General features: G+C 46.2%; 1 protein-coding gene across 1 annotated transcript in view; it reads left to right on the forward strand.

Moving 5' to 3' along the window:
* The window catches only part of LOC145657007 (NACHT, LRR and PYD domains-containing protein 12-like), a 61896-nt gene that overhangs the window by 6625 nt on the left and 42771 nt on the right, over positions 1 to 12500 (forward strand). The window contains exons 2-7 of the mRNA XM_081711154.1: positions 50 to 163; positions 2056 to 2169; positions 4033 to 4146; positions 7353 to 7466; positions 10867 to 10980; positions 11446 to 11559. Coding sequence (XP_081567280.1) covers positions 114 to 163; positions 2056 to 2169; positions 4033 to 4146; positions 7353 to 7466; positions 10867 to 10980; positions 11446 to 11559 — 620 coding nt within the window. The 5' untranslated portion in view covers positions 50 to 113. The remainder of the gene's footprint in view (positions 1 to 49; positions 164 to 2055; positions 2170 to 4032; positions 4147 to 7352; positions 7467 to 10866; positions 10981 to 11445; positions 11560 to 12500) is intronic.

Raw genomic sequence — 12500 nt, forward strand, 5'->3', positions numbered from 1 at the left:
TTTTCTAATGTGATTTATTTTATTTATTTTCACTATTCAATATCATCAGGAGGGGGAGCCAGAGAGCAGAAATTCCAGCACTCAGTTGTGTGTCTCTGAAGAGTGACAAGTCCATGGATCATCCTTTTAACTTCAGCAGTGGACCTGTGCCCTCAGTCCTACGGTGAGTGACACATTACACACTCAGATTCTTTCATAAGTGGGGTAGATTTGTTCCTCCCAGTGTGTGAGGGCATGAAGTTCCCCCCAGTATTACAACACTAATACCCCAGTAAACAATATCACCATTCTACAGGTCAAACTAATAAGAGGGGTTCACCACATGTGTGTTTTAGTTTTAGGAAAAAGAGATTCAGCATCATCTACCCACACACACATTCTCCAACTCTCTCTTACTTGTAACTGATGGCTTGCAATGCCAACAAGCTGCCACCAGAGGGAGGCCATGAGCTGGGAGTTAATCAGTGCTCATTAGTCTGAGCTCCCACAGGTAGCCCCACCCCTATATAACTACTTCACTAAGGACTCTATGAAGCCTTGGCATGTGGGATTTTATAATTGGTATTTTTTTAAGTGGAAATTTTCCAAGAAGTGTCTCTTGTCATCTTGCCTGTTCTGTGAGGGTCTTCCCTCATGTCTGTCATCTTGTTTCTTCTGGGGAGAGTCCCTCTCCATCAGTTGTTCATTAGGAGGAGAAATGTCCTGTAGCAGGAGGTGTCCCTGTGTGTTTGTTGTCTGTCTTAGTTGCTTGTCTTTTGTTCTGTGTTCATTTCCTGCTGTGTTTATGGAGAGAAATGGAGTGTCCTGAGTCTACCACACACACGTAGTGGTTAGAGCTGCGTCACCACACTAGTGCAGATGCTGCTTTGATCCTCGGACCAGACAAGTCACTTTGTTTTTCATCAGAAGTGGCTGAGGGTTTTCTCACCCTTAAACCAATCCCATCTGTGGCTTTTTATCGCTACCCAGCCAAACACACACACACACACACACACACACACACACACACACACACACACACACACTAATCCCTGTCACTCATCCTCAGCCATTCCCCTGCTCTCCATCTCACACTTATTAGTTAGAAGTTCTAGTTATTCTCTCCTTCATCTGTTGCCACGTCCTCTTCATATTTAAACCAAGTTCTACTATCAGTGCTGTTCTAGTTTCTGGTAGCATTTGTGAGCTACTCCTGAACTCTTTTGTTTGTTTGTATTATCAAGAGTAAAAACACTCCAAACCTGCACTCATGTCTCACTCCCTCCCTGCACCCGTCATAGTAACAGAGCCAGTGCTCCTGCTGAAGGACAGGGGTGTGTGTGTGTGTGTGTGTGTGTGTAGTTGCTGAAGGACAGGTGTGTGTGTGTGTGTGTGTGTGTGTGTGTAGTTGCTGAAGGACAGGTGTGTGTGTGTGTGTGTGTGTGTGTAGTTGCTGAAGGACAGGTGTGTGTGTGTGTGTGTGTGTGTGTAGTTGCTGAAGGACAGGTGTGTGTGTGTGTGTAGTTGCTGAAGGACAGGTGTGTGTGTGTGTGTGTGTGTGTGTGTAGTTGCTGAAGGACAGGTGTGTGTGTGTGTGTGTAGTTGCTGAAGGACAGGTGTGTGTGTGTGTAGTTGCTGAAGGACAGGTGTGTGTGTGTGTGTGTGTGTGGTATGCTTGTGTAGTTGCTGAAGGACGTGTGTGTGTGTGGGGGGGGTATGTTTGTGTTGCTTAAGGACAGGTGTAATGTGTGTGTGTTTGTGTAGTTGCTGAAGGACAGGTGTGTGTGTGTGTGTGTGTGTGTGTGTGTGTGTAGTTGCTGAAGGACAGGTGTGTGAGTGTGTGTGGGGTATGCTTGTGTAGTTGCTGAAGGACGTGTGTGTGTGGGGGGGGGGGGTATGTTTGTGTTGCTTAAGGACAAGTGTAATGTGTGTGTTTGTGTAGTTGCTGAAAGACAGCTGTTTCTAATCAAGTGTCCAGTGAGTGCAGGTACCAGGTGGAGTTGATTGGGTAAGAATGTTGTGGGTGTAATTGGTTGTTCTCTAATGTGATTTATTTTCACTATTCAATATCATCAGGAGGGGGATTAAGAGAGCAGCAAATCCAGCACCCAGCTGTGTGTCTATGAAGAGTTACAGGTCCATGGATGAGCCTCTTGCATTCAACAGTGGACCTGTGACCTCAGTCCTACGGTGAGTGACACATTACACACTCAGATTCTTTCATAACTGGGGTAGATTTGTTCCTCCCAGTGTGTGAGGGAGTGAAGTTCCCCCAATAATACATCAATAATACCCCAGTAAACAATAGCACTATTCTACAGCTCAAACTAATAAGGTGTGTGTGTGTGTGTGTGTGTGTGTGTGTGTGTGTGTGTGTGTGTGTGTGTGTGTGTGTGTGTGTGTGTGTGTTGTGTAGCTGCTGAAGAACGTGTGTGTGTGTGTGTGTGTGTGGTATGTTTCTGCAGTTGCTAAAAGACAGGTGTGATTGTGTGTGTGGTATCTTTGTGTAGTGCTAAAGGACAGGTGTGATTGTGTGGTATGTTTGTATTGCTGAAGAACAGGTGTTTGTGTGTTATTGAAGGACAGATGTAATGTTTGTGTAGTTGCTGAAGGACAGGTGTGATTGTGTGTGTGTGTGTGTGTGTGTGTGTGTGTGTGTGGTATGTTTCTGTAGTTGCTCCAGGACAAGTGTGATTGTGTGTGTGTGTGTGTGTGTGTGTGTGTGTGGTGTATGTTTGTTTTTCTGAAGAACAGGTGTGATGTGTGTGTGGTGTTTGTCTTGCTGAAGGACAGGTGTGTGGTGTGTGTGTGTGTGTGTGTGGTGTTTGTTTTGCTGAAGAACAGGTGTTTGTGTGTCTTTGAAGGAGAGATGCAATGTTTGTGTACTTGCTGAAGTACAGGTGTGTGTGTGTGTGTGTAGCTGCTGAAGAACAGGTGTGGCGTGTGTGTGGTATGTTTCTGCAGTTGCTGACGGACAGGTGTGTGTGTGTGTGGTATGTTTGTGTAGCTGCTAAAGGACAGGTGTGTGTGTGTGTGTGTGGTATGTTTGTGTAGTTGCTAAAGGACAGGTGTGATTGTGTGTGTGTGTGTGTGTGTGTGTGCTATGTTTGTATTGCTGAAGAACAGGTGTTTGTGTGTTATTGAAGGACAGATGTAATTTTTATGTAGTTGCTGAAGGACAGGTGTGGTTTGTGTGTGGTTCGTTTGAGTTGTTGAAGGATGTGTGTGTGTGTGTGTGAGTGTGTGTGTGTGAGTGGTATGTTTCTGCAGTTGCTGAAGGACAGGTGTTTGTGTGTGTGTGTGTGTGTGTGTGGTGGTTGTCTTGCTGAAGGACAGGTGTGGTGTGTGTGTGTGTGGTGTTTGTCTTGCTGAAGGACAGGTGTGGTGTGTGTGGTGTGTGTGGTGTTTGTCTTGCTGAAGGACAGATAGGGTGTCTGTGCGGTATGTTTGTGTAGTTGCTGAAGGACAGGTGTGATGTGTCTGTGTGTGTGTGTGTGTGTCTGGTATCTTTGTGTAGTTGCTGAAGAACAGGTGTGATGTGTGTGTGTGTGTGTGTGTGTGTGTGTGTGTGTGTGTGGTATGTTTGTTTTGCTGAAGAACAGGTGTTTGTCTTTGAAGGAGAGATGCAATGTTTGTGTACTTGCTGAAGTACAGGTGTGTGTGTGTGTGTGTGTAGCTGCTGAAGAACAGGTGTGGTGTGTGTGTGTGTGAGTGGTATGTTTCTGCAGTTGCTGAAGGACAGGTGTTATGCGCGTGTGTGTGTGTGTGTGTGTGTGCGTGCTATGTTTATATTGCTGAAGAACAGGTGTTTGTGTGTTATTGAAGGACAGATGTAATTTTTATGTAGTTGCTGAAGGACAGGCGTGATGTGTGTATGGACAGGTGTGATGTGTGTGTGTGTGTGTGTGTGTGTGTGCAGTTGCTGAAGGACAGCTGTTTCTAATCAAGTGTCCAGTGAGTGCAGGTACCAGGTAGAGTTGATTGGGTAAGAATGTTGTGGGTGTAATTGTTTGTTCTCTAATGTGATTTATTTTCACTATTCAACATCATCAGGAGGGGGAGTGAGAGAGCAGCAAATCCAGCACCCAGCTGTGTGTCTATGAAGAGTGACTGGTCCATGGATGAGCCTCCTGTATTCAGCAGTGAACCTGTGACCTCAGTCCTACGGTGAGTGACACATTACACACTCAGATTCTTTCATAAGTGGGGTAGATTTGTTCCTCCCAGTGTGTGAGGGAGTGAAGTTCCCCCCAATATTACAACAATAATACCCCAGTAAACAATGTCACCATTTTACAGGTCAAACTAATAAGAGGGGTTCACCACAGGTGTGTTTTAGTTTTAGGAGAAAGAGATTCAGCATCATCTACCCACACACACATTCTCCAACTCTCTCTTACTTGTAACTGATGGCTTGCAATGCCAGCAAGCTGCCACCAGAGGGAGGCCATGAGCTGGGAGTTAATCAGTGCTCATTAGTCTGATCTCCCACAGGTAGCCCCACCCCTATATAACTACTTCACTAAGGACTCTTTATGAAGCCTTGGCATGTGGGATTTTATAATTGGTATTTTTTTAAGTGGAAATTTCCCAAGAAGTGTCTCTTGTCATCTTGCCTGTTCTGTGAGGGTCTTCCCTCATGTCTGTCATCTTGTTTCTTCTGGGGAGAGTCCCTCTCCATCAGTTGTTCATTAGGAGGAGAAATGTCCTGTAGCAGGAGGTGTCCCTGTGTGTTTGTTGTCTGTCTTAGTTGCTTGTCTTTTGTTCTGTGTTCATTTCCTGCTGTGTTTATGGAGAGAAATGGAGTGTCCTGAGTCTACCGCACACACGTAGTGGTTAGAGCTGCGTCACCACACTAGTGTGGATGCTGCTTTGATCCTCGGACCAGACAAGTCACTTTGTTTTTCATCAGAAGTGGCTGAGGGTTTTCTCACCCTTAAACCAATCCCATCTGGGGCTTTTCATCGCTACCCAGCCACACACACACACACACACACACACACACACACACACACACACACACACACACACTAATCCCTGTCACTCATCCTCAGCCATTCCCCTGCTCTCCATCTCCCACTTATTAGTTAGAAGTTCTAGTTATTCTCCCCTTCATCTGTTGCCACGTCCTCTTCATATTTAAACCAAGTTCTACTAGCAGTGCTGTTCTAGTTTCTGGTAGCAGTTGTGAGCTACGGCTGAACTCTTTTGTTTGTTTGTATTATCAAGAGTAAAAACACTCCAAACCTACACTCATGTCTCACTCCCTCCCTGCACCTGTCATAGTAACAGAGCCAGTGCACCTGCTGAAGGACAGGGGTGTGTGTGTGTGTGTGTGTGTGTGTGTGTGTGTGTGTGTGTAGTTGCTGAAGGACAGGTGTGTGTGTGTGTTTGTTTGTGTGTGTGTGTTTGTTTGTGTGTGTGTGTGTGTGTGTAGTTGCTGAAGGACAGGTGTGTGTGTGTGTAGTTGCTGAAGGACAGGTGTGTGTGTGTGTAGTTGCTGAAGGACAGGTGTGTGTGTGTAGTTGCTGAAGGACAGGTGTGTGTGTGTAGTTGCTGAAGGACAGGTGTGTGTGTGTGTGTGGTTGCTGAAGGACAGGTGTGTGTGTGTGTGTGTAGTTGCTGAAGGACAGGTGTGTGTGTGTGTGTGTGTGTGTGTGTAGTTGCTGAAGGACAGGTGTGTGTGTGTGTGTGTAGTTGCTGAAGGACAGGTGTGTGTGTGTTTGTGGTATGCTTGTGTAGTTGCTGAAGGACGTGTGTGTTTGTGTGGGGGGGGTATGTTTGTGTTGCTTAAGGACAGGTGTAATGTGTGTGTTTGTGTAGTTGCTGAAGGACAGGTGTCTGTGTGTGTGTGTGTGTAGTTGCTGAAGGACAGGTGTGTGTGTGTGTGTGTGTGTGTGTGTGTGTGTGTGTGTGTGTGTGTGTGTGTGTGTGTGTAGCTGCCGAAGAACAGGTGTGGTGTGTGTGTGTGTGAGTGGTATGTTTCTGCAGTTGCTGAAGGACAGGTGTTATGCGTGTGTGTGTGTGTGTATGTGTGTGTGGTGGTTGTCTTGCTGAAGGACAGGTGTGGTGTGTGTGTGTGTGTGTGGTGTTTGTCTTGCTGAAGGACAGATAGGGTGTCTGTGCGGTATGTTTGTGTAGTTGCTGAAGGACAGGTGTGATTTCTGTGTGTGTGTGGTATGTTTCTGCAGTTGCTGAAGAACAGGTGTGATGTGTGTCTGTGTGTGTGTGTGTGTGTCTGGTATCTTTGTGTAGTTGCTGAAGGACAGGTTTGATTTCTGTGTGTGTGTGGTATGTTTCTGCAGTTGCTGAAGAACAGGTGTGATGTGTGTGTGTGTGTGTGTGTGTGTGTGTGGTATGTTTGTCTTGCTGAAGGACAGGTGTGGTGTGTGTGTGTGTGTGTGGTGTTTGTCTTGCTGAAGGACAGATAGGGTGTCTGTGCGGTATGTTTGTGTAGTTGCTGAAGGACAGGTGTGATTGTGTGTGTGTGGTATGTTTCTGCAGTTGCTGAAGAACAGGTGTGATGTGTGTGTGTGTGTGTGTGTCTGTGTGTGTGTGTGTGTCTGGTATCTTTGTGTAGTTGCTGAAGGACAGGTTTGATTTCTGTGTGTGTGTGGTATGTTTCTGCAGTTGCTGAAGAACAGGTGTGATGTGTGTGTGTGTGTGTGTCTGTGTGTGTGTGTGTGTGTGTGTGTGTGTGTGTGGTATGTTTGTTTTGCTGAAGAACAGGTGTTTGTGTGTCTTTGAAGGAGAGATGCAATGTTTGTGTACTTGCTGAAGTACAGGTGTGTGTGGTATGTTTGTGTAGCTGCTAAAGGACAGGTGTGGTGTGTGTGTGTATGTGAGTGGTATGTTTCTGCAGTTGCTAAAGGACAGGTGTGATTGTGTGTGTGTGTGTGTGCTATGTTTGTATTGCTGAAGAACAGGTGTTTGTGTGTTATTGAAGGACAGATGTAATTTTTATGTAGTTGCTGAAGGACAGGTGTGGTTTGTGTGTGGTTCGTTTGTGTTGTTGAAGGATAGGTGTGATACGCGCGCGTGTGTGTGTGTGGTATGTTTCTGTAGTTGCTGAAGGACAGGCGTGATGTGTGTATGGACAGGTGTGATGTGTGTGTGTGTGTGTGTGTGTGTGTGTGTGTGTGTGTGTGTGTGTGTGTGTGTGGTATGTTTGTGTACTTGCCGAAGGACAGGTGTGATGTGTGTGTGTGTGTGTGTGTGTGTGTGTGTGGTATGTTTGTGTAGTTGCTGAAGGACAGGTGATTCTAATCAAGTGTCCAGTGAGTGCAGGTTCCAGGTGGAGTTGATTGGGTAAGAATGTTGTGGGTGTAATTGGTTGTTCTCTAATATGATTTATTTTCACTATTCAATATCAGGAGGTGGAGTGAGAGAGCAGCAAATCCAGCACCCAGCTGTGTGTCTATGAAGAGTGACTGGTCCATGGATGAGCCTCTTGCATTCAGCAGTGGACCTGTGACCTCAGTCCTACGGTGAGTGACACATTACACACTCAGATTCTTTCATAAGTGGGGTAGATTTGTTCCTCCCAGTGTGTGAGGGAGTGAAGTTCCCCCCAATATTACAACAATAATACCCCAGTAAACAATGTCACCATTTTACAGGTCAAACTAATAAGAGGGGTTCACCACAGGTGTGTTTTAGTTTTAGGAGAAAGAGATTCAGCATCATCTACCCACACACACATTCTCCAACTCTCTCTTACTTGTAACTGATGGCTTGCAATGCCAGCAAGCTGCCACCAGAGGGAGGCCATGAGCTGGGAGTTAATCAGTGCTCATTAGTCTGAGCTCCCACAGGTAGCCCCACCCCTATATAACTACTTCACTAAGGACTCTATGAAGCCTTGGCGTGTGGGATTTTATAATTGGTATTTTTTTAAGTGGAAATTTCCCAAGAAGTGTCTCTTGTCATCTTGCCTGTTCTGTGAGGGTCTTCCCTCATGTCTGTCATCTGGTTTCTTCTGGGGAGAGTCCCTCTCCATCAGTTGTTTATTAGGAGGAGAAATGTCCTGTAGCAGGAGGTGTCCCTGTGTGTTTGTTGTCTGTCTTAGTTGCTTGTCTTTTGTTCTGTGTTCATTTCCTGCTGTATTTATGGAGAGAAATGGAGTGTCCTGAGTCTACCACACACACGTAGTGGTTAGAGCTGCGTCACCACACTAGTGTGGATGCTGCTTTGATCCTCGGACCAGACAAGTCACTTTGTTTTTCATCAGAAGTGGCTGAGGGTTTTCTCACCCTTAAACCAATCCCATCTGGGGCTTTTCATCGCTACCCAGCCAAACACACACACACACACACACACACACACACACACACACACACACACACACACACACACACACACACACACACACACACACACACACTAATCCCTGTCACTCATCCTCAGCCATTCCCCTGCTCTCCATCTCCCACTTATTAGTTAGAAGTTCTAGTTATTCTCCCCTTCATCTGTTGCCACGTCCTCTTCATATTTAAACCAAGTTCTACTAGCAGTGCTGTTCTAGTTTCTGGTAGCAGTTGTGAGCTACGGCTGAACTCTTTTGTTTGTTTGTATTATCAAGAGTAAAAACACTCCAAACCTACACTCATGTCTCACTCCCTCCCTGCACCTGTCATAGTAACAGAGCCAGTGCACCTGCTGAAGGACAGGTGTGTGTGTGTGTGTGTTTGTGTGTGTGTGTGTGTGTGTGTAGTTGCTGAAGGACAGGTGTGTGTGTGTAGTTGCTGAAGGACAGGTGTGTGTGTGTGTAGTTGCTGAAGGACAGGTGTGTGTGTGTGTAGTTGCTGAAGGACAGGTGTGTGTGTGTGTAGTTGCTGAAGGACAGGTGTGTGTGTGTGTGTAGTTGCTGAAGGACAGGTGTGTGTGTGTGTAGTTGCTGAAGGACAGGTGTGTGTGTGTGTGTAGTTGCTGAAGGACAGGTGTGTGTGTGTAGTTGCTGAAGGACAGGTGTGTGTGTGTGTAGTTGCTGAAGGACAGGTGTGTGTGTGTAGTTGCTGAAGGACAGGTGTGTGTGTGTAGTTGCTGAAGGACAGGTGTGTGTGTGTGTAGTTGCTGAAGGACAGGTGTGTGTGTGTGTAGTTGCTGAAGGACAGGTGTGTGTGTGTGTAGTTGCTGAAGGACAGGTGTGTGTGTGTGTGTAGTTGCTGAAGGACAGGTGTGTGTGTGTGTGTAGTTGCTGAAGGACGTGTGTGTGTGTGTGTGTAGTTGCTGAAGGACAGGTGTGTGTGTGTGTAGTTGCTGAAGGACAGGTGTGTGTGTGTGTGTAGTTGCTGAAGGACAGGTGTGTGTGTGTGTGTAGTTGCTGAAGGACAGGTGTGTCTGTGTGTGTAGTTGCTGAAGGACAGGTGTGTGTGTGTGTGTAGTTGCTGAAGGACAGGTGTGTGTGTGTGTGTAGTTGCTGAAGGACAGGTGTGTGTGTGTGTGTAGTTGCTGAAGGACAGGTGTGTGTGTGTGTGTAGTTGCTGAAGGACAGGTGTGTGTGTGTAGTTGCTGAAGGACGTGTGTGTGTGTGTGTGTAGTTGCTGAAGGACAGGTGTGTGTGTGTAGTTGCTGAAGGACAGGTGTGTGTGTGTGTGTGTAGTTGCTGAAGGACAGGTGTGTGTGTGTGTGTGTAGTTGCTGAAGGACAGGTGTGTGTGTGTGTGTGTGTGTAGTTGCTGAAGGACAGGTGTGTGTGTGTGTGTGTGTAGTTGCTGAAGGACAGGTGTGTGTGTGTGTGTGTAGTTGCTGAAGGACAGGTGTGTGTGTGTTTGTGGTATGCTTGTGTAGTTGCTGAAGGACGTGTGTGTTTGTGTGGGGGGGGTATGTTTGTGTTGCTTAAGGACAGGTGTAATGTGTGTGTTTGTGTAGTTGCTGAAGGACAGGTGTGTGTGTGTGTGTGTAGTTGCTGAAGGACAGGTGTGTGTGTGTGTGTGTGTGTGTCTGGTATCTTTGTGTAGTTGCTGAAGGACAGGTTTGATTTCTGTGTGTGTGTGGTATGTTTCTGCAGTTGCTGAAGAACAGGTGTGATGTGTGTGTGTGTGTGTGTGTCTGTGTGTGTGTGTGTGTGTGTGTGTGTGTGTGTGGTATGTTTGTTTTGCTGAAGAACAGGTGTTTGTGTGTCTTTGAAGGAGAGATGCAATGTTTGTGTACTTGCTGAAGTACAGGTGTGTGTGGTATGTTTGTGTAGCTGCTAAAGGACAGGTGTGGTGTGTGTGTGTATGTGAGTGGTATGTTTCTGCAGTTGCTAAAGGACAGGTGTGATTGTGTGTGTGTGTGTGTGCTATGTTTGTATTGCTGAAGAACAGGTGTTTGTGTGTTATTGAAGGACAGATGTAATTTTTATGTAGTTGCTGAAGGACAGGTGTGGTTTGTGTGTGGTTCGTTTGTGTTGTTGAAGGATAGGTGTGATACGCGCGCGTGTGTGTGTGTGGTATGTTTCTGTAGTTGCTGAAGGACAGGCGTGATGTGTGTATGGACAGGTGTGATGTGTGTGTGTGTGTGTGTGTGTGTGTGTGTGTGTGTGTGTGTGTGTGTGTGGTATGTTTGTGTACTTGCCGAAGGACAGGTGTGATGTGTGTGTGTGTGTGTGTGTGTGTGTGTGGTATGTTTGTGTAGTTGCTGAAGGACAGGTGTGGTGTGTGGGTGTGGGTGTGTGCACGTGGTATGTTTGTGTTGCTGAAGGACAGGTGTGTGTGTAGTTGCTGAAGGACAGGTGTGGTGTGTGGGTGTGTGTGTGTGCGCTTGGTATGTTTGTGTTGCTGAAGGACAGGTGATTCTAATCAAGTGTCCAGTGAGTGCAGGTTCCAGGTGGAGTTGATTGGGTAAGAATGTTGTGGGTGTAATTGGTTGTTCTCTAATATGATTTATTTTCACTATTCAATATCAGGAGGTGGAGTGAGAGAGCAGCAAATCCAGCACCCAGCTGTGTGTCTATGAAGAGTGACTGGTCCATGGATGATCCTTTTAACTTCAGCAGTGGACCTGTGACCTCAGTCCTACGGTGAGTGACACATTACACACTCAGATTCTTTCATAAGTGGGGTAGATGTGTTCCTCCCAGTGTGTGAGGGAGTGAAGTTCCCCCCAATATTACAACAATAATACCCCAGTAAACAATATCACCATTCTACAGCTCAAACTAATAAGGTGTGTGTGTGTGTGTTTGTGTAGCTGCTGAAGAACAGGTGTGGTGTGTGTGTGTGTGTGTGCGTGTGCGTGTGTGTGTGGTATGTTTGTGTAGTTGCTGAAGGACGTGTGTGTGTGGGGGGGTATGTTTGTGTTGCTTAAGGACAGGTGTAATGTGTTTCTGTGTGTGTGGTATGTTTGTGTAGTTGCTGAAGGACAGGTGATTCTAATCAAGTGTCCAGTGAGTGCAGGTACCAGGTGGAGCTGATTGGGTAAGAATGTTGTGGGTGTAATTGGTTGTTCTCTAATGTGATTTATTTTCACTATTCAACATCATCAGGAGGTGGAGTGAGAGAGCAGCAAATCCAGCACCCAGCTGTGTGTCTATGAAGAGTGACAGGTCCATGGATGAGCCTCTTGCATTCAACAGTGGACCTGTGACCTCAGTCCTACGGTGAGTGACACATTACACACTCAGATTCTTTCATAAATGTTCCTCCCAGTGTGTGAGAGAGTGAAGTTCCCCCCAATATTACAACAATAATACCCCAGTAAACAATGTCACCATTTTACAGGTCAAACTAATAAGAGGGGTTCACCACAGGTGTGTCTTAGTTTTAGGAGAAAAGGAGAACAAGATTCAGCATCATCTACCCACACACACATTCTCCAACTCTCTCTTACTTGTAACTGATGGCTTGCAATGCCAGCAAGCTGCCACCAGAGGGAGGCCATGAGCTGGGAGTTAATCAGTGCTCATTAGTCTGATCTCCCACAGGTGCCCCACCCCTATATAACTACTTCACTAAGGACTTTTTATGAAGCCTTGGCATGTGGGATTTTATAATTGGTATTTTTTTAAGTGGAAATTTCCCAAGAAGTGTCTCTTGTCATCTTGCCTGTTCTGTGAGGGTCTTCCCTCATGTCTGTCATCTTGTTTCTTCTGGGGAGAGTCCCTCTCCATCAGTTGTTCATTAGGAGGAGAAATGTCCTGTAGCAAGAGGTGTCGCTGTGTGTTTGTTGTCTGTCTTACAGTTGTGTGTCTTTTGTTCTGTTTTCATTTCCCTTCACTCCTTCTTCCCAGTAGTGTAGGGGGTAGAACAGTGTGGTCTTGCTCACCCACTCCTTCAGTTCAAACCCTCTCAGTTGTGTGGTTTCCTGTTCAGTTGTCCCTGTTCCACCTCATATGTGTTTGGGTCCATCTAGGAGGTCCTGCTTACCTGAACAGGTGGGACAGTCCAGTTCTGTGATACTGACACTATAATAAAGTAATAGTGGTGGTTCTGGTTTCATTAGTTTTAGAAACTGTTACATGCAGGTGGATGAGATGTCAGGATACAATTGCTGAGGACATTTATTAGACCGACTGGGATAATAAAGAACCACACAGGACAC

This window comes from Electrophorus electricus, chromosome 1, assembly GCF_041902795.1.
Source record: "Electrophorus electricus isolate QZ-2024a chromosome 1, ASM4190279v1, whole genome shotgun sequence".
Taxonomy (NCBI): domain Eukaryota; kingdom Metazoa; phylum Chordata; class Actinopteri; order Gymnotiformes; family Gymnotidae; genus Electrophorus; species Electrophorus electricus.